At 43.4% G+C, this 24,465-nt stretch overlaps 1 protein-coding gene across 1 annotated transcript in view; it reads right to left on the bottom strand.

Moving 5' to 3' along the window:
* Positions 1-23,818, bottom strand: part of CCBE1 (collagen and calcium binding EGF domains 1) — a gene marked incomplete at both ends in the record, with an annotated part of 100,028 nt that extends 76,210 nt beyond the window's left edge. Inside the window, 2 exons of the mRNA XM_084277948.1 lie at positions 23,483-23,563; positions 23,718-23,818. Of these exons, the coding sequence (XP_084134074.1) occupies positions 23,483-23,563; positions 23,718-23,818 (182 nt within the window). The remainder of the gene's footprint in view (positions 1-23,482; positions 23,564-23,717) is intronic.
* Positions 23,819-24,465: the final 647 nt, after the last annotated feature.

Below are 24,465 nucleotides of genomic sequence, written 5' to 3'. Positions count from 1 at the left end.
CGAGTATTCCTCTCTCCAAAATCAATGCAGGACTGTTCTTGGGTTATGGTCATGTGACATACTGCATTGCTAAAAACTACCAATACTACAGGTGTTAAAGTTGTTAAAAAATGCATCCCCAAGCACATCTCTTCTTTTGAGTGCGTGATCTGTTATTTACTGAGCGTTTACTGAAACTGCTGATGTGAATTAAGTGCAAGGTCCCAACCACAGCACACTCCTGGGGCTGAGTGAATGAAGACGGGCAAAGTCAGCCAAAGGAAAAAAACCAGAACGAACCCAATAAAAACAGTGTTCCCAACCCCTCAGCAAACTCCCTCTGCACGCAAAAGGAAAGCTGCATAAATCTGTCTCGAAGCTGCCCCCTGGACAAGCACCTTCCAGCCTGGGTTTGTTGTAGACATCTCTGCAGTGCCTGGATCAGCAGGATTTACGTTCACAAATGAGCAGAGATATAGAAGCAAGGCATTGCTTGTGAAACATTCACATATTATAGCAGCAAGGATAATAATTTTGGCAGTAGTTACCACCAGTAAGCCAACTTTCTAAGTATCCTTTTTCATATGAGTGCTTTAAAAAAAAAGAGAACACGCTCCTCTTTCCCTTATTATTAATAAAAGAGAAAAAAGATTTTTAAAAAATTAATGTTGACATGCCTCATAGTTGCATTCTTATAAATGAAAAATTAGTTGTTCTTATAAACAAGAAGGAGTTAAACAGCATGAAGCAAAACTTTTTACAGTCAGTGAAACTTGTATCTGAAATTTTCAGTTGTAACTACACTTTTAGCTTCTCCTCTCTTTTCCCAGATTCTTTCTCCAGGATGCAGGCATATTGAAATGGAGTAAGCTGGGAAAAATCCTTAACTTAACCTTAGCCAAAACCTAAAGTTAATAAATCTTTCTGAAAGGAAGCTAAAAAAAATAATAAATAGAAGTTTGTATTCTTTCTTGAGCCAATAAAGACGTTAAAAAAATTTAGACACAAATAGAATGCAGAAATTGTTTCATCTACAACTGAACAGGTTTTCCAGACCAGTACTAAATATCTGTCCTTCTGTCATCCAAGACATGACAACTGCAACTATACACATTAAAATCTGAATTAAAATATAATTTTCAAGATGTTGCAGACTTCAAATGCTAATTTCACCTAAAGAAACCCCTGGTACACTCACACAAACACAACGCTATAAAATGATGCCTTAAGGACAGATAAAGAACTTTTGTTTATGTATGTAAAGGCATTATATATAATGCAGATATGATACAAATATATAATATTTGTATATTGTGTATATAAATACGTAATACTGTATATGTATTATTTAAAGTTTATTATATACATTGGATTGAGAGAGAGAGAGAGGCCTATTTGAATATACTTATGCTAAAAGCAAAGCTCATCTTAGGCGCACTTTGCTAAAACCAAACCATCTTTCCAGTAATCCACAGAGGAAGCCTTCCTATCTGAGTGTGTAAAATCCCACTGAGTACAGTGACGCTATCAATGTTCCTATCAGTTCCCAAGTTAGCCCTACTTGCCCAGACATTCATGGGGACCAGCAACTATGAAAAGCCCGTTAGAAAAATCCTTTGATCATCCTCTCTAAGCAGAGTTTAAAACCATACCTCACCTATATTTTCAACAATATCTGACATCTTTAATTTTCTTTCTCTTTTATGAGCTGCATGGACCATTTGGATTTGTTCAGCTGTTTACACTCCACAAGCATGCTAATCACACGAGTGATAAATGCAATCACTTTGGAATTCTGCATTTTCAATTGACTCTCAATAACTCTTGCAATTATAAACATTAGGTCATAGTCTCAGAGTCTCTCTTTAAGGAGGCAATATATCCTGGAACACCATTTTCCTTGTGTGGTCTGAGCTCTGAAACACCACTGGCAAAATGTCAGCAAAAGCACAAGCAATTTAGGTTTTTATCCCACAGTAAATATCCCTTTGTTCCTCAAAACAGATCCCTGTTAAGGTTTCGCGGGCACTTAACATAACCTCCTACCCACATCTTCCCCACCCAGCAAGGTTTAATGCCAGGTGATGGGAGACACTGATATTTGTTAGGGCTGGCTCCTATTATCAGGCACAGATACAGTTTGGACTTGTTGCTTGAGAAATGAAAAAACAGAGTCCTCAAGGAGATGCATCCAGTCCCTGCCTGCGCACCCTCGCTGCCAGCCCACTGCACCTTTCCATGGGAAATACACAGAAAGATGCAGGGATGATGCAGGGGGCTCCGCACACCCAGGTGACAGGTCATATTTAGGGTGACTTGGGGCAGCTTTCCTCAGATTACAAGTTACTGTGTTCACCGCGTCCTTCTTAGAGGACTGGCATCTTCTCCTGCCTCCCCTGAAGATGAAACACCACTGGTGTGCTCAGCACCCCCATGGTGCTTCCTTTATTTCACCAGTGCTATGTAACAGCAATTAAAAATACCTAGCCTAGTCTGGGAGGAAAACCAAACTCAGCCCAACAAATGAACGAGCGCCATAGGAGAGTCTAAAAAATTCTTTCAGGTGGGCCAGACTGTGAGATGGTAAAAACGAATTTATTTGGGAGGAAATGGCACATTTTATACCAGTTCACAATGGAGCAATGCCTTTCTCCCCAAATCCGGCATTGCTTAGGGATCTAAGAAAACCCACCTAGTTCCTATTTAAAGCAGTAGAGTTTCCCATGCTGATTTCATTCTGCAGTGTGCACTGCAATCACAGTCAAGACAAGTGGAGCAGAGATCCTGCACCCCACTAAAACTGCAGCTCTTCCCTCTACTTTGTCTTTTCTTAAAAATTATGGCTGGCTTACAGATGTCGCCGTGCAAAATTCTGCTTCACATTTCCCTGGAAGCCAGGTATAAATTATGGGAATCAGGGATTGTCGAATTCTACAAAGTGTCTCCCAGCCCTGATTTCACACTTGGGTTTTTATTTCAGCTGATAAATACGAGACATCATATACTGCCTGATAAAACCTTACTTCTGCTATCTCACAAGAGACTAGAGGTAATTGGTGTTCTTCCAACACTTCCCATAATGTTTGGTCATTTCAGATGTCTCCAAGAAAGTTGATGTTTCTTTAAAGTTCATGTTTCTTTAGGTCTCCACCCATTTTTGCTGAATTGTACCCCCTATGGAGGTCCCTGTCAGATAGCAGCATGAGATAGCAACTGGCTTTAGGCACGGAGCTGTTTTCAAGTCCTGAACTAGACACAGCAACCACTCTTTGCCTGGAACAACTGATTAGAGAAAAAACATTTGGCTGCCTTCTAGCATTCTTTGGTAGGTGCCACAACAAAGCACATATTTCTGCACCTCTCTGTCCAGAGAAACAGAATGGAAACAAATGAACAAACAAGCAAAGTAGGTAAAACTGGATGATGAAAGAGGATCCAGCAGTGGGAAATGTTTTCAGAAACCAGCTACATCTGAAAAGGTGGCCTGGCTCCTTGATAGCACTGAGGGCATCAGTTGCTGCTGGCTTGTGTCCCCATGAGCTCCAGAGGCCACAGCCCTGGAAAATCTTCAGGGATTTAGGCATGGGATTTGATTTAGTTCGACACTGCAGTTGGGAACACATTGGCTCACAGAAACTAACTTCACAGAATTAGCATCCCAAGTCTTTTGAAAAGTAATCATACAAACAAAATAAACCCCATGAGCTAACTCCACTAGTTTACTTCTCTGTAGAATCCTTCACCAAGCTCATTTTTCCTCCTGACCTTAGACTCCTCAGGGTGCTAAATCCTAACAATTCCATCAGGATCTGCAGAAAATAATCAGGGTTTTTTACATGTATCTTTTCCATTCTGTTTGTTCTAGACATGAACTTACAGAACTGTCACCAAGTGGCACGTGCCTGAACCAAATACCCACGTGACTGCATTACTCTAAAACTGTCTCCTACTACCGCTGAGCCCTCCTTGTAGTTACTCACCAAGTCATGCTGTCACTCTGTCTCTGAAGAGCTGTTTGTGACTGCAGCTAGCACTAAATGTGTCAGTTAACTCTCAAATATTTGGCAAGTTTGGGCTTCTTTCCATCAAGCAATCAGATTGCCTTTGGAGATGGCCTGCTGCCATGACTCACGATTGATCTGTCCTTCACTCATGTCCCAAGATTTCAAAAAATAATAAAAGGCACAAAATCTGCCCCAAAGCCTCTGGTATTTGTGGTAATGACCCCTAAATACAGAAGGTCAGAGGAAAGCAGCTCTAAATGTGGCGTTGGAAGTTGAGTGGACAGCTGGGACGTGTTCACCTTGACTTCATCCTGTAAATTCTCAGTCTGTAGCAAGATCCTATTCATGGTAAAAATCATCAATTGAACCATTCCTACACATGGCAGAAGGTACATCCATAGTACATCTCTTTCTGGCAACTGAGTCATGTAAAACTTGCTACAAATTGCTTTATCAAAGACTCTTCTGTTCTTGGCTGAGAAATACGTGGAGAATTTCCACAAAGCAGAGAGCTCATTCTAATAATGCTAATTATCCTGTTTCAGATCCCTGTTTACTGTAGTATAGAAAGGATGTATTTTTTTTTCACGTGCCCTTAAGCAAACCCAGGATCTGACCTTGCAGCCTCTGTAACACAGTCACGTCTGTCGAGGAGATAGTATCGCTCATGTCGCTCCTGTATCAGCTTTCTGCTGGCATTGGTTCAGTTCTTCTTATAAGCAACAATCTCCCTTTTCTCAACCCTCAGCTCATTTGAAGCTGTTATTGGTGTAACTGCTGCTTTCTCAGCTATTCCAGCTTTAAGGGTCACTGGAGAGTCAACCTCCAGGTCAAGTCTTTGCCCTGTTACTATTTGGTAACAAGCATCTGTGAAAGTCACCTAAACAAGACAGCCCACCTCTTCGCTCTCCTGGCAAATGAAAGCAAAGCCAAAATATCCCAACCTGTGTACCGTCAGCGTCTGAAGTGCATCTGAGCAGGCAGCACGCATACAAAAAGTTCTCTTTTTACATGTGTCTCGAGACATCTAATCCCAAAACTGCCACTTGGAACAGCTTCATAAAGAGCAAAAGTTCTGTTCTTTGAACAACGTCATGGGCTAGCCCCCAGAACTGTATCCCTTGAGTCTGTATGATTGATGCTCTGATTGGTGGATCAGGTACTGAAAAAAGAATGCTCAAACATTTCTCCTACCTTCAAAAATGAATACAATAAAATACTGTTAACTGATTAAAAAATCTAGTTTTTCAAGAGCTCGTGCACATTCATGACATTAAGGCTCCAACTCCATTAGAGCTTTAAAATCATTCTGTAGAAAAGATATCATGATTTAGGTCTGTAGAACAGACTCTGACATTTAAAAGAAACCCCACACTATCCCACTAGGATTCAAAAGGAAAAGTCAACATTCAGGGCTAGACAAAGCATGCTCTGCTCTAAGAGTGTAATAGTAAGCTCCTTGGGAAGACCTTAAACTTAAACACAATTCTGTTTTATAGCAAATATTTTCTATATTTCCTTGTTTTGTTTGTTTCCAGGGATATTTGTTCCATGTTAACAATGACAAGGGAGACGTTCATAAAGAGACAGCACCATCACAGGATGTTGAGCACAACTATGGAAGTCACTCAGACAAGAGATAAGATTTCCCACGTTCACCATGTCCAGTAACAAAGCCAAAAGCCCAGCCAAATCACGGAAGAGGAAGGAGCACCCTATTCTAAGGCACCCGGCCATGATTTCTGAGACTGAAGATTTCCAGCCTACAGAAGTTGTTGGCAGCAAAACCCCAGGCACAAGTGCAAGCATAGGGGGTAGAGCTGGTATCCCTAACAGCCTGCTTGTGCTGACCCCAAACATCTCCAGGCTCGAGTAAGCCTAACCACAGCCTGGTAGCGGATGGTTTGTTAGATGTGAAGGTAGTAATAGTAGCTCCCACATGAGCTGGGAAGACACTGGCTCCTCTTAGCCTAATAGGCAGTTGGTTACGTGACATACACAAGGGAGAAAATCACTCCACACGCAGTTTTGCAGACTAGCAAAAGCATCTGAGCTATGTAGCTGAGGGAGGACAACTTCTTCAAGTTAGCTGCTTGCAAATAGATGCCTGCAGAGCTCTACCACCACATCCAGACTTCCCAGTGCAAACCAGTTCTGAATCCAGAAGCTGATTTTCACATGAATATGGCATTGCCATGTTACTATGCAACTTTTAAACTAGGAGTGACTGGTACCTTTCCAAGAGGGATGTTGCTTCCTTCCATCTCTAAACCACTTCTATCTGGAACAGGCTGCCCAGAGAGGTGGTGGATGCCCCATCTCTGGAGGTGTTCAAGGCCAGGTTGGATGGGGCCCTGGGCAACCTTGTGTAGATTCAGGCCTGGAGGCTGATGGACCTGCCTGTGGCAGGGAGGTTGGAACTCTGTGATCGTTGGGGTGCCTTCCAACCCACACCAGTCTATGATTCTATTCTATGATTCTATCACATGGGCTGTCCCTATTTCTGAAGGCTGTATACCAGGTGTTACTCCTCATCCTTACAAGTTAACAACCAGACTTACACAGGTTCTTACTGCTCAGGTCTCACGAAGGGTTTCCACAGTAGTATTAACATTTTCTTACCACTACTGAAAATGCTTCACTGCACACGCTGTCTTTCTGATTTCCAGTTCCTGATTATCATGTAACCAGACCTTTTCTCCTCTGCCTTTGTCAGCCTCTCAGTTCCAGCATCATAATACATTTGCCTCAATAATACCACTGGGCCAGATAAATTTATTTTACCTACAACATGCTGCCTCTTTAAATGATACATGGAACAGCAAAGGGTTTAGATAATCCCTGTTGGGGATCAATGCCTGCCAAGTTTTGACTACTATTTATTTTCTCTCAGTCTCAAACATCTAAGTACCAGAGGTGATGATCTACCAAGAAAGAGTGTTAGAAAAGCACAAATGTTCCAGTGATTGCATATATTCTTGTAGGAAAACACTGGATAAAGTCTCACCAGAGTGACATTTCTAAAGCAGATAGAAAATGCAGTTTTCTCACCCAAGATGCACAGACCCCCTACTGAACACACCCTACAGAACAAGGGGTATTTCAGAGTACCTCCACATGGTTCTGCATGCTCCAGGGAAAAGCATGCCTCACTGTCTCTAGAACTAAGCCCAGAGTTTTCAAATACATTGCTTTATTCAAGTTAGTGGGCTTTTTCCTCTTCACCACCATGCTTTGGCAGACTGGTGGTGTTCAGGGATGCTGATCCCACAGCTCTGCAGCTCCACACGCCCCAGCATGGACATGATCCAAGGTTAATTCTCCATTCAAAATCCGTGCATCTTTACAATTGTGATCAGACCCATGTCTTTAATTTTGTCCCAGACTCGCCCCACAGTACCACATCACAGAGTACAGTCGGGAGGACTGTGGGGAGGACAGTGTAATCCTGCCATGCCCTGGTGCTGATGGGGCCTTTCTCCCATCTCCAGCATATCCAACTCCTGCTCTGGCAGACACACATTCTCCCCAGACTCCTGATAAGGATGAAGTGTGCTTGCCTGCAGCACTGGTTAGCAAAGTTAAATTATCTGCAACTAAATAAAAAAGAAAAAAACAACTTTGAGACAACTTGGCAGCTGTTTGAGCAGAAATGTGTTAACAGTCAAAGTCCACATCTAGGAGGGAAAAATGTAACCCTGTAATCAAAATCAGTGCTGAAGCTCTAGGATAATTAACAAGGGAAAGTAGAGAGTATGTTCTGTCTTGGAATTAAGAAGCAGTGCACGTAACCTTAAAACTGAGCATCTCCTCTGCTCTTTGCAGTTCAGGAATGCTGATAAACGCAGGAGAACTCAAAGAACTGGAAGAGTCCTCTGAGGGTGGAGGAATACAGAGGGTCATCCTAGTCAGCTTGTCAAAGACATTGTGCGCAGACTTAATCATACTCTAAAATGAGATTTGTAATCTAGTTGTTGGTTTGGGTTTCCTGTTTTGTTTGGCTTTTTGTTTGGTCATTTGCTTGGGTTTCTTCACATCAGTAAATTACAAGGTGCTACTACATACAGGAATTAACCAATACTTACTAATCTTATACTCCATATAACCTATACTTGGGCAGATGATATTTAGGCAACTGACTCCTACCCAAAATTGATGGAGGGATACATCCAAATGGTGTGATGATTTGTGCCCTGGAGCGTCACAGGGCTGAGAATAAGCCTAGGCTAATTTTGACAAGACAGGGCTATAAATACAAAGGCCTCTGTACAGTCCCCAGTGAAGACACACTGCTCCATTGAAGATTTCTAACCTTTTTCAGAATTTCATGCCTTTTAAACATTTATTTATTTACAAGCATCCCAGAACTGCTGACTATCCAAACAAATTATGCAAGAAATGAACTGGGGTTTAGGGGTTTTTTTGGTGTGGGGTTTTTTGGGGTTTTTTTATTTGTTTGTTTGTTTTGCCCTTTTTTAATCCTGTAATACCCACAGTCAAAAATAAGTCTAAAAATTAATGCTGAGCAGAGAAGTGCTAAAACTCCAGAAGTTAATTGCTCATATGTAACAACTGTGGAGTTAGATGATTCCTTGTAAAATGCAGTCAAGTTACTTCATCCTGAGGGGAACTGGGAGACATTTCACAAAAGCTGAGTTCCAGGGGCTAAATCTCATTTTTACCATCACTTAAAGCACAGTAAATCAACCAAATCCATTGGAGTTACATCCAATTTGCACTGATGCTGCAAAACAGGTCTTGATTCTAGCTGAATTTTTTGTCCACAGGCACTAGAAAATGCACTTAACGTTATCTTGCTCTCTTGCATGAGACAGTAATTAATGTAGCATTTTTATGTGTATATGCTATCGTATCTTAACCTGAATTTCTTCCAAGAAAATATATGTCCTGCCATTACTAACAGCTAAGATAATGTCACAGCCTTCCTAACTTCAACAGTTGAGATGTTAAATTTATAAATAATTTCTTTTTATTATGCTATTCAGCCATATGCTGTAAAAGGAAAAAATAAGGGCTCTGTGGCTAATTCTGCATCTAAACATTGACTTTATAAAGGGAACGAACAACCATCCAACTGTAGCCTATAATTACTTCAGAGCATTTAGCAGAAAAGAACATTGTGCAAAGTTTACTTTTTAAAAAGGAAATTAAAAAAAAAATGTAAACAGAAGTAATAAAAGCTTATTATAAACTATGCAAACAAAAAGCAGTAGGTGTCTGCACCTCCCAAAGTCTTTTAAAGACTTTTTCAGTCTGACTGAAGCAGGCAAACAAGCTGCCATGCTCTGCATGTCTTGTTATTTTTACAGCTGCTACCAAATAATAAAAAGATATTGCATTTACTTATAAGACTCATGCTTCAGTAAGAAGGGGTGCCAAAAAAAAAATTATTCTCTCCAAGAGACTAACAGTTACACTTCATAAAGATATCATGAAAGGTTTCAGGGAATCTTCCAAATCCGGAATGCCTTCCTGCTATGGGGTAAAAGATGGAAACATATCTTCAGAGAAAAACAACTTTGTTTTGTCTCCAGCAATAAGGAAAAACTTGGAATTATTTAAGTCTGCAGTTTAGCCAGTTTTAAAAAATAAACTATTTCTAATAGAAGCTAGTGTCCACTTCTGTTTTTATCAAGAACCTCCTCCTCCAATCAAGCCTTCCATATCCACAGACTTTCTCACACTATATAAATGGGCTTAGGTACTGCAGTTTTCCTACAAAAACCCAAGAAGTGAAGTAGCTTTTCATCCAGTTATTGATATCCAGGTGCAGAACACCCATTTCACATTTAACTTCCAGACCCAAATTACTGAAGCCTGTTCCTCTCTGCCATTATTACTGGGGAGCTTGGAATGATGTAAGGGTTCATGGTCCATGTCTTCCCCAGGGCACTCACATTTAGTTAACAGGGCCACTCAGGGATGGAAGGACCACTTCTGAAACTCATGTGCTCAAGAATTTCCCACAAATAACAATCACATGCCTCCAGAGTGAGACTGACAAAGACTTTTCCAGTTCTTTGATGCTGCTTTGCAGCTTTTTCCCACATGCATCCCATTGTAGCAGGCAGGATATTGAATATTTTGAAATGGTTAATCTTCTTGTAACTGAGAGTGGATTTCAGCAATAAACACTTGCTGTAATTTTTCATCTCTGGGCCTTTATCTTTCCAAGAAGCAAGGTCAAGGTGGCATTTAATAAAGGGCTTGCTATATTTGTTTGGAACTTTCTTCCAAAAGAGAAGCCCTACAGAACAAAGCACCAAATTGGACAATATGGAGTACAGCCAGAGTCTTCAGCCCTAGGATACAGTTAAGAGGAATAGGAACACAGAAACTTTCCTCTCTATTTCTATCCCAAAGATATATTTGTCCTGCATTAAATCTTTGTCAAGTCCTTGAGGAGAATTTCTTGGAACAATTTTCTTTTCATTGGAACAACTTATAACTGTAATGGCTGTAGGGTCACTGAAAATGTTTGAAGTCTCTTTTTCCTGGTACTTAAAAATATCCGTCAGTCTATATTGCAAATGAGGATGTGTAAATAAATATATGCATACATGTTAGCCATTCTTGCTCCTGACTACTTGTTTTCTGCTGGTCTTTGCGCTCTGCCACAGCTATTTTCACTGGAGATATTCCAGTGATGTACCATTAGCTTACTCCCACTGTGGAAATACTCTGGATATTTTTGCAACATAAGAAAACATCACAAAAAATCTAATTTGTCTCTCAGTGGATATGAAAAAATATACTTAAAAAAGAGCATTTTTTTTCTTCTTATCTCAAACAGTAGCATTTTGTTGAACTGGAATGACAGAAAATCACCATAAGTAAATAACGTCCAGCAAGTCATTTGATTTACAGCAACCTTCTTTGCTGTAACAGGAACACTACATCTTCAGCAAAAGTTGTCAAGTTTGGGTTTTTTTAAATGTGAGGCATAAATTAGGCTTTTTCCTCTGTTTTATAGCTGGAAAACTAGCTGATACTGACATCCCCTATTAAACCTTTGTGGGTAACTGAAGGCAAAATTTGTCATGATATGACTCCTTGAGGAGCACAGAAATTAAGCCCAGGATCTAGAACTACAGCTCAAGTCCTGGCAAGTCCATCCCAAGGTTAAAAAACATTGCCTCCCAGCATTGCTGTGTTCCCACCAATGTAAATCTAGAGGGGAACCATCTAGGACCCTTCCAGGCACGCTCAATAAAACTGCAACTCAAATATGGGTCAGTGCGAGGACAACTAACAGCACAAATAACACCCTGGCCAATAGACTCATCTTGGAAAGTCAAGCAGAGAACTTGCTTCATTGGTGAGATGCCTTCAATCTGCTTCAACAACATGTGTGTTCTTTTTTGCTAGAAATGCTAAGAAGAATTATGAAGAACTCCCAAATTGATGCAGTTTGGTGTAAGTCCAGAGAAGTCACAGAATCACAGAATCATAGGGGTTGGAAGGGACCTGGAGAGATCATCGGGTCCAACCCCCAAAGTCAGTTGAGCTATGGAAACGCAACCCTCCACAAATCTCTTCATGCAGCATCGGTAGTGCCCATGCATGAAAAGAGTCAGCCTCTATCACAGAACACCACTTTTAAGAATGATCAAGAAGGGACCAGTCCTGAAAGCACGTTAATGGATATCATGTAGTTTTCTTGAGTTCCTGTGCCATAAGGGGGTGATTGGTGACAGCCAATATCGCTTCATTGAGGGCAAATTATGCCTGACAAATTTGATGGCATTCTGTGATGGGGTTACAGTGCTGGTGGATAAAGGAAGAGTGAGAAACATCATTTACCAGACTTGTGCAAAGCTTTTGACACTGTCCCACCTGACATCCTTGTCCCTACATTGCAGAGAGAAGGATTTTCTGGATGGACTAATTGGTGGATAAGGAATTTGTCAGATGGTCACACGCAAAGAGTTGTGGTCAAGAGCTCAATGTCCATATCAGGAGCAGTGATCAACAGCATTCCTCAGGGCTTGGTACTACTGATAGTCTGTTTAACATAGAGACATGGACAGTGGGATCGAGTGCACCCTCAGCACCATTGCCACTGTCACCAAGCTGCGTGCTGCAGTTGGTACACTGGAGGGAAGGAATGCCATCCAGGGTGATCTTGACAGGCTTGAGAGATGGGCCCATGTGAACTCAATGAGGTTCAACAAGGCCAAGTACAAGATCCTGCACATGGGTCAGAACAATCCCCAGTACAACTACAGGCCAGAACAGAGAACGGATGGAGAGCAGCCCTGAGGAAAAGGACTTGGGGGTGTTGACCAATGTGGAAGTCAACATGACCCACCAATGCACACCTGCAGCTCAGAAAGCCAACTGCATACTGGGCTGCATCAAAAGAAGGGAGTCCACCAGGTCAAGGGGGGTGATTCTTCCCCTCTGCTCTGCTCTGATGAGACCCCACCTGCAGTACTGTGTCCCATTCTGCAGTACAAGAAAGACATGGAGCTGTTGGAGAATGTCCAGAAGAGGCTATAAAGATGTCCAGAAGGCTGGCGCACCTCCGCTATGAAAACAGGCTGAGGGAGACTTGGGCTTGTTCAGGCTGCAGGAGGCTCTGGGGAGGCCTTTCTGCAGCCTTCCAGTAAAGGGGCCCACAGGAAAGCTGGAGAGGGACTGTTTATCAGCATGTGTAGTGATAGGTCAAGGGGCAACAGCTTTAAACTAAAAGAGGGTAGGTTTAGATTAGGAAGAAACTCTTCCCTGCACAAGCCATAAGGTGCTGGCACAGGCTGCTCAGAGAAGCTGTGGCTGCCCCCTCCCTGGCAATATTCAAGGCCAGGTTGGATGGTGTTTTGGGCAACCTGGTCTAGTGTAGGGTATCCCTGTCGATGGCAGGGGGGTTGGGACTAGATGACCTTTGAGGTCCCTTCCAACTCAAAACATTCAGATTCTATGATTGGATGAGATGCCAGAACACAGATCTGTGTTTCTAAAACCTTTGGTGGCTAAAGCTCTTCCCTGAGGTTCTATCACAATGACATTTTAATTTCTCTTGAAGAAGTTTTAAAACTAAGAGAACCTTGGCCGAAAGGGTAACTCTTTCCCTTTCTCCCCATTGATTGTGTACAGAGAGAGCAGACTGAGCCTGAACTCCTAAAGCAGACTCTTAACAAAAAGGTGTGCAAACTGGGAAGTTTCAAGCTGTCCCTTTTTTCTTCCCTCATCCCTTTTGTAGTGGGTTTTGTCAGGAAGAAAGTAATGTGGGGAACTGAAAAGGGCAGGGAGACATGCTCAGAAGTAGCACTTTTAATATCATCTGATTCACTATTAGACAAGAAGGTGGCAAGCAGGACAAGATAAAATATAACTGTATTACATGATTTCCATTTTTAATCACATTACATTTTGTATTTATTTCTTTTAGTATCAGAAAAGCTCAAAATTATATTTGAAAAGGAAGAAAGGAAGGAAATAACCCATTTTCTATAGGCTGCTTATCTCTCAGTTTTTAAATTTAAATCAGTTTCCCAAACTGTTCTCTGAATATGCATTTGTAGGTTCCAGGGAGTAGGATGTCCAGTGGACATATATTTTCTTCAGGAAAAATAAAGCAAACAGAAAAACCCAAGACATGCTCGTAGACTGTCTGGGCCATTGTGCGGTTGGGTTCATCACGCCGCTGATTTCCAAGCAGTGGGCAGAGCTCATCCCAGACTGCCAGCATGCCTGTCTGCCACTGCTCCTTGTTCCAGGCTTAGGAGGCTGCAGTTAAAATCATGCATCCCCAGGAGGATAATTCACCAAACAGTAGACATAGTGACCTCTCATCCCTTAAGTCTGTCTATCATTCCCTGCTTCTCAACCGCTGAGATCTACCAAAGACCCTCAACCCCGTTTCCAGTCGTTTTTTTCTCAACCCACAGATATTATTATAAAGATTAAATAATTTTCCCTTTGGCTATTTTTGTTTGAATTATAACTCATTTCAACTCTCAAAGGCAATAATCTCTAAACTAAGGGTTTTGTCAGAATTCCAGAGAGCAATGTTTAGGAAACAACACTATTTTTTTGGTACAGCTATGATAATAAACTCTATAATTAAAATTGAGTATGGTAATAAAATCTGGTTGAATAGGCAAGATGTCAGATTTACAACATACATTAAATGTGTTGAATACGACCATGGAGATATTAACATTCCACGGAGACATCAGAGCTCTGGGCAGTTATTTACAATTAAATAATGTATCCCATAAAGTTATTTGCTCTCTCTTAGAAAAAGATTTCCGAGCATCCTTTTTTTTGGGGGGGGGGGGGGGGTATGTTTCCACAAATCTCTAAATTGTCAGCATTTACACACTACTCATAAAATATTACCATAATACTTCACATATTTCTTCAGCCATTTTGCAGACTGTACCATCTCCCTTCTTGGGCTTCTGGCAAAGAAATAGAGGGTCAACTTTTCCCCCTTGAGGGAGGGTAATGGGGCTGTGAAGGCCACATGAACGCTGCTGGTTTACATCGGAAGCTATGCACCGCTAATTTCTCCATAGAAAGACTATTGTTTGTCACACACTTGCTTGCCCAGAGGAATATTGTCCTATATTTCTCCAAACTCTCTCTCTAGTGTAATTTGCCTTTGGCTTATAATAAGCCTATTCATTCTCCAAGAGCAATCCATTTAAAAAACGTAGTTTATAGCTTTGGTTTTCCCTATCTCTCACTTTGTGTAGGCACCACTTTAGCTCCCAGCTCATCTGAAATGGAAGGACAAAAATTTTGTTTGATGTGTATTTACTACTGAATGGCTGGTACTACTAATACAGTGAATATAATCTCTATGTATTTCACCTTATTTAAATGCCAGCACAGATCTTCAATTAAAATGGATGCGGTTGGAACTTAAGTTTAACAAAAAACTCAGAAGTGCATGTTTTTAATAGCTAGATGTCTGCTAAATGCTTTACAGTCTCGTACTTCATTTTTTTGAACTGGGATCAACAATGAAATCAACAACATGATGGAAAACACTCTTTAAGTGAGAAGTATTTTCCAAGCACAACTAAGTTCTGAGATTACTGCCTGCCACTGAAATTGTTTTCAACTGTTAAACAGAGCTACCCTCAAGTAGATGCACACAAATCGCTTTCTTTTCCTAGGCCAAGAAGAAACTGAGTCAGCACTGTATGGATTCTGCTCTCCATTGTTTCTGCTTACAATTGGAACAACACAGAAGGAACAGAAAGCAGTAGAGTGACATTTGCTACTGTAAGTTTACAGAAGAAGCCACCATTAGTTTGAAAACTGAAACCAAACAAACAGAAAATGGACAACACAGAGAGAAAAAAAAAAAAGCCTGAGCAGAATCTGAGGAAAGCTTTTTTCACTGTAAATCAAATGTCAGCTCTGCTTATTTGGATGGTAGGCACAAGCCTCAGCCTCTTGGTAAAGAAGAGTGTTAAAGTAAGGAACCAGAGAGACCCATGTAGGAGACATAAGCAGCACAAAGGGAGGGCTCCAAAGCACATCTCCTCCCTGGGAGTGACTGAGCACAAGGCAAGTCGACTGCTACCCCCACTGCTACCCTCAGCACCTCCAGCTGAAGTGACAGTGATATTGAAAACTCCACGACAACTCACACATTGAGAAAAGTAATGTCAGGGGGTGGAGGCACTGTTGTGGGGGTAAAACCAAAAGCTCATACTCAAGGTTTTGAGAGTACAGCACAGTCTCAACCACCCCTCGAAGTAACAAGTCCCAAACAACCAACACTGCACAAGTGTGAGCACAACCTGAAGTGTGACATATCCCAGATGAAGATTCTCTGCACACCTGTCAATCAGTGGTACGTGCAGCACCAGGTACCTTGCTTTGTATAACCTTGTTGCACAGACAAAGTAACTGCTCTCCCAAACATGCAGTGACATAAAAACAGGCAATCACAGGAAAAGCCTCAGAAAATCTGTTGCCCTCACACTTTCTGTACTGGGTAGAGGCTTTCACAGCATCATATGGGCAATCCTGTCCTATCTGTGATGTCTAGCAAGCTTCACCTATTTTTCTAAGTGTAGTTTAATTATTTCATGTTCAACTACTCCCCACTTAATTCTGTGCTCTGACAGCAAGTGAAGGCAATGCGAAGGGCACAAAGACTAAACAGGCCATTGTAGTATGTGCCTGTAAGTTGCTCCTCCTGCCCTCATACAGACCTGCACGTACCGGAGTGGGAGAGAGGTTTTCCAAACTGAGGAAGGACACAAGGGGAGACGCTGTCAAGGGAATATGCATTAGCTCCTACAGCTTTGCTCCAAGTCTAGCTAGAAGAACTGGCATCCTCCCCAGGATGTGTGCATGTGTGGTTTAGTTTGGTTTTGTCTCATGTTTTTGTTTCTGTGTTGTCCTTAAACAGATGCCTGGCAGCTTTTAAATTATACTTCTTTGGGGAGCGATTACCTCCCTGCCGTCACACACTTATCTGTCACATGAACCACCAGCAAGATGACATTTTAATCTTTTTATGTCTTTCTTACTTTTTTTTTCTTTCCTGCTCCATGCCACTGTTTGTTTGGGTTTATCTTCCTCTCTCCTCCTTGCTGCTCTGTACCTTTATCCTTCCATTCCTCCCTTCTCTGCTCTGTCTATTTTGACTACAATCGGTACAGAACGACCCAGCTCAACGGGTTTCTGTCACAATGGGAGCAGTAACACAAGTATTAATAACAGCCTGCTGTTAGCAAGACAGCCTGCAATCACTTTTTTAAGGACAAAGCAGCCTGACCTTAGGGAGCATACACAATACTTAGGATAATTACAGAAGTCATATTCCCTTTGGTGGCCTATTTTTATTACATATTTTGTATCAGCCACAGGACACCCTGGGGCTACTATTTTGTTTGTCTGGAGTCTCTGTGCTAGATGACATGCCCAGGGAAGTCAGTTCATATTTAACCCTATATTCTGTAGATGAAAACCATAATGCAACGCACCTGGATTTCATTATTGATCAAACCACCAAGGAGGGCACTTATCATAAAGCTCTTGGCTTGCCAGTTTTAAAATTCTCCAAACTGCTTTGATGTGAACATCAAAAACTTCTGGGCTACATGAACAACCATTTGCCAGACGTCATCCTTTAATTGTTGCACGTCCTACCTCAGTGCACCACTCACATTAATTGTGCAGTAGTCTGAAAGATCATTATTTTTATTGGTTCATTTTGGAGGGAACTGGCTGCACAGAGGAGACTGTGCACAGCAAATTCAGAGCAGCATTGTGTTTTGCTGCAGGAGGCTTTACTTCAGACAGCAGCAACCACATCAGCTGAGTGTCCTTACCCTAACCTCACCAAAATCCAGCAAGAATTAGGATCCTTGGCCTTAGGACCTGAGACAGTGAAATCATGGTGACCCAGATGCTGCATGGAAACATACAGATGTGGCATTGGCATTACTCTTAACCAGCAGCTATTCACGACATGTCACAGAAACTTAGAGCAATGTGTTCCCTTGGCAATCACAGCAAAAGAAATCCAATCCAACTAAGGACTGACTGCATTCAGAACCACAATGCTTAAAAGTGCTACTTTTAAAGCAACAGTGAGAAAAAAAATCCTAGGAGAGTCAAGAAAATGTCTTAGCATCACTGTGGCATACAGATAACAAAAGCTTCTGAACTGGGAGAAGAACACTCACGTTCATCTTTTCCCCACCACTGTGGTGCTGAATGCATTAGTAGAATTAGTGCTAGTGTCACTTGGGGAGCAGCACTCCTTCCACAGACCTGCTATGTCACAGGGCTGCTGAATACATTGCTTTCAGGATGATGGTTTGATACAGAGTTCAAAAGGCCCAGCACTACGTATCGCAGGTTTATCCACGGGATGAATACATCAATAAACTCTGACACTCTTAATTTTCAATCTGATCACCAAGTAGCATCCCTGCAGCTCTTTTCAGTAACGCTCACACTCTACGCGGGCGAATTTCAGCTGCTGGTTCTACCCTGGCTGATGCACAGAGTTAGCAGCTTGTGGCACTTCACCACTGAACTACGTGCAAAAGAAGAATTGTTAGTTTATTGAAACATAAAGGAACTCTTTTGGCAGGCAGGGAATTACAGCTGTTGTGTATATTTAGTTTTCTAAAACCAAAACAAAATTTGAAATCATATCCTCTCTTAAATTTTCAGCAGAATTCCACCATGGATTGCATTTCCCTGCAAGACAACTGGAGATTAAGCAGTACTTTGCTCTAATCAGATAAACTTCTTGTTTTTACTGTTACAGTATATGAATTGCGGGCTCTTGCCATTCCATTAAAACTGAAATGGTCAGCAAAACTTCAGAGAGGAAACACAACAGCAACAATTAAAATGAAATCTCTAAAAAGAAAAATCAGAAGACTTTTGACAAAATGTCATACTCCAGCTGAAAGCTTCAAAATTGTGTACAGCTTTTTGGGTTTTTTTTTTTTCCTTCTTGTTGGAAAGCTCTGCAACATGCTCGTCAAGTATCTGGGAACCAGGAATTGCATATGGTCCCCAAGGGCGTATTAGTGAAAGTGCTGCTCTTTGTGAAACAGCTACAATCCAACTTACTTGCAGTTACTTTTATCTTTTAAGAATGTGCAAAATGATACAGTCTATAAAAAGAGTAGGCTCCACCAGCAGTATCAGTGCTTGAGAGAGTAAAAAGAAATGCTTTTTGAGGCGTGTGATCTCTGGTTAGCATCAGAACAAAGTAGGGTGTAAGTGCACAGGCGTTCACTTCTGCAATGCATTTGGCTTGTCTTTTTGCTACGGAGGGTAGCTCCATCTTTCATAGCAAAATTTAAAACCTGAAATGTAGGGAGCGCCTCTGTAAAATACTTGTAGCTGATAATTATCAGATGGAGAAGCTGACAACCAACCCTGAAATGTTTGCTTGAGAAACACTACAAAAAAAGTTACTGATTAAGTTCCAAACCAAGATTTAAGTCCCACAACATAAGGCTTATTTGCAGAAATAACATGTGAAGATTTGCCTTACCTTTAGAAAGCCTTTCCCATCATTAGCTAGGATTATTTTGCCAAGCACTCTTACTATAAACCTCCTACTCCCTGCAGGAGAAGGTAGCAGCCTCTGTCACTACACATGCAGAATCAGGGTACAATATGCTCCTTGAGGAACTTGCACACTTCCTTTTCAGCAAAAAAACCTGCAGGTAATGAAGAGTGCTCACCATGATCTCAGAGGAAGGTTGATAATTTCTCTCACAAGGGCAATAGTCTATTTGTTTAAAAGATTGATTTGTCAACTCATCAATTTTATTTGCAAGTTGAGTGGGAATGAATCTAGTAGTTTCATCTGAATAAAAGAAAAGAGCACAACCCTACCCTTTGCCTCTGAAGGCAATGGCAGAAGTGATCTTCCAGGCTGCACAGATCCAGCTTCAAATTTTCATCTGCCTGATATCATCCCTACACATGCAGGTTTTCCCTTTGTTTTTAACAAAAAGTTTCTTGAAAAGAGCAAAAGTATTTCTTTCAAGTCAATTTACAGCAACAGTTAAGTGTCTAGTAGAAAGGGAGATTTGCACACTCAGGGGATACAGTCAGATTCATGCTTAAACAGATTCCCATCTGGTTTAGGCTTAAATCTTTCTGCTGCTGGTGATGGGCAAAGAGCTTCCACTAGCAGAAGTTTCTGTTAAGCCTCTGTATTGCCTTTCTGAATAATTGTCACTACACTCTGAATTCTAACTGAATTAAGCTCTCCTGGTACACAACACTTAATGAAGTGATCCAGTTTTGCTGGGTTTTAAATGAGCAGCAACTCCAATTCATAAATTCTACCAGATTCGATGATGAGCCTCCTGAACTTGGAAGTGACACAACCTCTGCCACCTCCTTACAGCCACAGAATCAGGAGAATTCAAGGAGGATGCTTATTCCAGATACTGCTTTTCCTTCTGGACCACAGAAACCATGTACAGTAGCACTGTTGAAAATGAAAACGAATGAAGGACTGTGACGAAACGGGCTGCTGCTGAGATGTGCCAACTTATCACATACAGGTGGTAACACAAGTTGACACCACATTCGTATAGCTGGAGCAGACAGTAACGTTGACTGGGGCCTCCTATTCTCTTGCTGCCCAAATTTCATCAAATTTGATTCATTTTGCACACAGTAGGCACACAAGGTCTTACTGGACGTACTACACAATCAGCAAACCCACAGAACTTACTCTCTGCACCTACATGATGGTGCCATTGGTACCTTTGTGCAGTTACATACGTGAGTTCCAGTGATATTTGCACTGAGAAGATACCGTACAAGCTCCCACTGCTTGTTGCATCTGTTCCTCTGTGCTCTTACGAAAATAAATACAGAGAATATCTAAAAAAATACAAATCAAACTAAGCCAAGGGCCAGACTGCACACATTCAAAAAGAGAAAATACATCTAATTATGTACAAGGTTGCTATGACCACAGGGAAAAGTGCCAATATATTCTCAGCACTTGGCCCCACTTTTGGCTTGGCCCTCCTTTTGGCTCATCTTTATTCATGAGCAAATCTGGTTTAAAAATTTTGTTCAAGAAATATTTTTTGTGATGAAAAGATGCTCTTTTTATTGAAGTGCTCTGCAAGCATGCTGATTTTCATGAAAAATTCCAGAAGGAGGAATAAAAGGATGAGATTTATTTCAGTCAAGAATTGGTGCTGTGGATAACAAATTTTGCTCAGGAATTTTGACATCTGACTTCAAATGTAACTATTTTTTTATTTAACTAATTAGTAGTGGTGCATGTTGCCCTATGCCTGACGTGTTATGACATGAGATAAATTTTGCGTCAGTTTGTTTAATTTCTACACAAAAGGTACTTTGACCTAGAAAAGAAATTAGGTGTGTATGCTAATAGAAAATAGCAGCTGACATTAACTATCCTTTTAAACTACCTCTACCATGTATGTAAGTATAGTCATTATGAACTACAGTGAAAAAAAAAACTCTCTAGGAGGATAAAAAAATGAAATTTTGTTAAGAATGAATATTAGAAAAAACAAAACCAAGCTGCTCAAAAAGCTGGGGTGAAAGTTCCCCAAAGCCACAGCTGAGTTTCTGGCCAGCTGAAGTTTTTTTTTACCTGTTTGCTGTCATTCGAGGTGTGAAACTGAATCCTAAGGTACCTGAGTGTCTGACAAAACAAAACCCACCTTGAGGAACCACAGGGTTAGTCAAAACTTGCAAGTTTCCACCTAGTTAACAGCCTCAACCTCAAAATATCAATGAATCTTAAAGTGTGTTCCACTGACATCAATCCCATGCACCTGCAGGAAGCACACGTTGCTAGCAGAGCAGTGGGGACGCTGCCCTTCCCCTGAGGCTCGTCGTCATGGGTGGTCAGAGCGTGGCACATGTCCAAGGGGCAGGACCAGCAGTGCACCGTAGCACAGGTACGTCATCCACGAGAGGCTGCTCTGCTGAGCTGTGTGCCTCTGTTTCAGAGATGCTGCCCTGCTCTTGTGCATGTGGACGTCACAGACGAGAGCTCGCAGAGCCAGGGATGGAGCCCTCCTCACCTGACCATAAAGGCTAGACCTTAAAGAGATGCAATTAATGTGGAAATTGATCTTTTCCTTTTTAAAGCAAAGCAGCCCAAGTAGTCTTAGATAGGGAAAAGATTTGAAACATGAAACAAAGCAAGCTAAGATGTAATGAAGTGATTTGGAAATGCTCATTCACGGTCTGTGCTGGTTCAGGACGGCGAATACCACTTGGGATCGTGCAGGGGGAGAGCTGGGGATGGAGGGAGGGCTCGACACAACCAGAGCCCAAAGGTCAGAAATACCTCAGCAAGGATGAAAGGAAGTACAAGTGGGACCTGGCAGCCGGACAGAGTCCTGCTTTCTTTGCATGGTGGCTCACAGCAGCTGGTGGAGTCTGAGGAGTCCTCACCCACTACACACAAAGCAGACCCTCTGTGCTCGGATGGGTTTTGGGACAAGCAGTAACGACAGCATAACTAGCAGGACAGTCATGTGCGTGCCACTTTATGCAGCTCTTACTCTGGTTTCTCTGGTAGTAACTCCCCACTGCCTCAGCACAGCACAGCCTCATTCACTCCAGTGCTCTACTCCCAAACAAGAGAAACGCTGCAGCTTCCACCAAGCACTCTTCTTCCTGGCAAAACCTGCACACTGCTTCTCTCCATACATTGCTGCATGCTGCTGTATGCTACAGAGCTCCTTAAAAACAGGCTTTACCTCACCTCAGAGGGAAAGCAGGAAAGGGTGGTCTTCAATCCTGTGCAGCCCTCCCTAGGAGCTGTAAGGATCCTAATGCTGCTGAGAACTGGGCAGTGGCATGGCACCTTCCCAGGTGTCTGCAGCTGCCGAAGGGCATGAACCAGCCCCAAGCACGTGAGGAAGGCACTACTACACTGCTGGACATGCATCTGCGGCTCTCTGGTATTTGTGCCAAACAGAAAACACTCTGGGAAGAAATGGAAGATCTCTGTAACACTTCTCACAAGCACCAATGTGTCTTAACGTACTTCTTGGTATAAGTAAGTGGCTCCCTGCCACATGCAGCCGTAGACACACAGGCAGAGCACAGTTGCCTTCACAAAGTAACCTCTCATGAGCAGCAGCTTTCATAGACGAAGCATCTCATCTGTGGGGATGGGACTAATCAGAGGACATCAGTGAAGGGATACGTGTGTGCTTGTACTTTGTGTATATTTCTCCAAAAGCACATCTATTGTCAACTGTTTGGGACATTTGTCATTGTTAAAACAGCTTTAAAATTCTCCTGAAAAACAGATGATGTTTCTCAAACACACAGCTGAAAAATGAAAACTCATGGTTGGATTGGTCTTACTTAATTTGAGATGCTTCTGCTGAAGTCTCCCCCTGAGCTGATTGCTGAAGAAGTTACTCATTCTGAGGGCATGATTCATCTACCTAAATGTAAACGTCTCTCGGGTGGCAGGAATCCAGTCGATCTCACCGAATATTCTGCAACTGATGCAGCTGTAGCTCCAGCTCTCTCCTAGACATCCTGGTCAGAGGAAGCCTCTCTCACTGTATCCATGACTGACAGCCAGGATACGGCAACCAAAGCCACACGCACCCTCTCCTGCGATGCCTTTGAGGTGATATCTGCAGTGAGCTACCAAAACCTTCCAGTGGGGCAACACGGAGACTTGCCAGAGGAGATGCCCCATGCAGGAGGGACATGACCGCGTCACCCGTCCCCCAGAGTGTGGGGCGGCAAAAATGCCGGGGTGGATTAGTGCGGGGCAGAGGGGAGGCAAACGGATGCCAATGCCGCGGCCCCCACGCCTGCCACCATCACGCGTGTGTCCCCCGCACACACCCCCACCCCCACCCCGGGGCAGAGCGGTGTCCTTCCCCACCGACCGCGAGCCCCAAGCCGCGGCCACGCGTGTGCCCCACGGCTCCACGCCCCACACCCCCTCCCCTGCCCCCCGCCCGCCGTCCCGCTGCGGCCGCGGCGCTCACCTGAAGCAGGTGGTGAGCTCGCCTGTGGGCTTCAGGCAGGGGTACCGGGTGGTGGCGATTTTGTTCTCGGAGCAAACCTCCCTGCAAGGCGGGAGGAGTCGGGTGATGTAAAAGAAAAGGGAGTAAAAAGAAAAAAGAAGGGGGTGAAGTGGGGGTGGGGGGAGAGCGGAGCGCGGGGGGGGTGGGAAACGCAGAGAAACAGGAGCACGGGGGTCCGCGGGCGGGGGACACCCACCTGTCGCCGTCCTGTGGCTCCTCCCGATAGGTCCAGGCGTGCCCCAGTGCCAGAAGCAGCAGCAGCCGGAGCGGGGCCAGGCTGCCGGCCGGCCGCCCCATCGGGCCGCCTCTCCCCTGCGCGCCGCGCCGGCTCTGCCCGCCCCGGCCGGCGGCGGGGCTGCGCCGACCCGCCGCTCCTCCCGCCCCGGCGGAGGGCCGCCCCCCGCGGCCGACAGATGTGCCCACGGGGAGGGGCCGCGTCCGCCCAGATGTGCCGGGAGATGCGGCCCCACGGCAGGGCGGGACAAGGCGGGGCGGCGGGCAGATGTTGGCGGGGTCGCGGCAGCTGTGCGGCTGGGGGTGAGAGGACACCGATCCCCCCCCCCCCGCGTCGGTCCCCGCCCGCCTCCCCGCGGGCTGCGGAGAGCACGGGGAAGAGTGCGGGGCGTGCCCGCCCCGAGGCGAGCGGAGCGGAAAGTGATGGAAAGGTCCGAAGCCGTGGGGGAGACCAGCGGCTCTCGGTGCACCATCACTGATGCTTTCCAGATTGGGCTTTATCTGAAATCTCTTTCCCAAAGGAACAGAGCAGTTCAAAGCCTCTCTGCTGCGACGGTTGTTTATCCTTGTGTATGGCTGTCACTTCCCCACCATTCATAAAAGGATTAACGGCCACAGGCTTTGATAAAGCGGTGCATCAGGTCTGGCCCTCTGTGCTGTATCCTGTTTTCGTGGCTAAACTGCCCTGGGACCAGGGGAGCAAACCTGCA

The sequence above is a fragment of the Gallinula chloropus genome (genome assembly GCF_964237585.1).
Source record: "Gallinula chloropus genome assembly, chromosome: Z".
Lineage (NCBI taxonomy): Eukaryota > Metazoa > Chordata > Aves > Gruiformes > Rallidae > Gallinula > Gallinula chloropus.
This window is presented reverse-complemented; position numbering and strand designations above follow the sequence as displayed.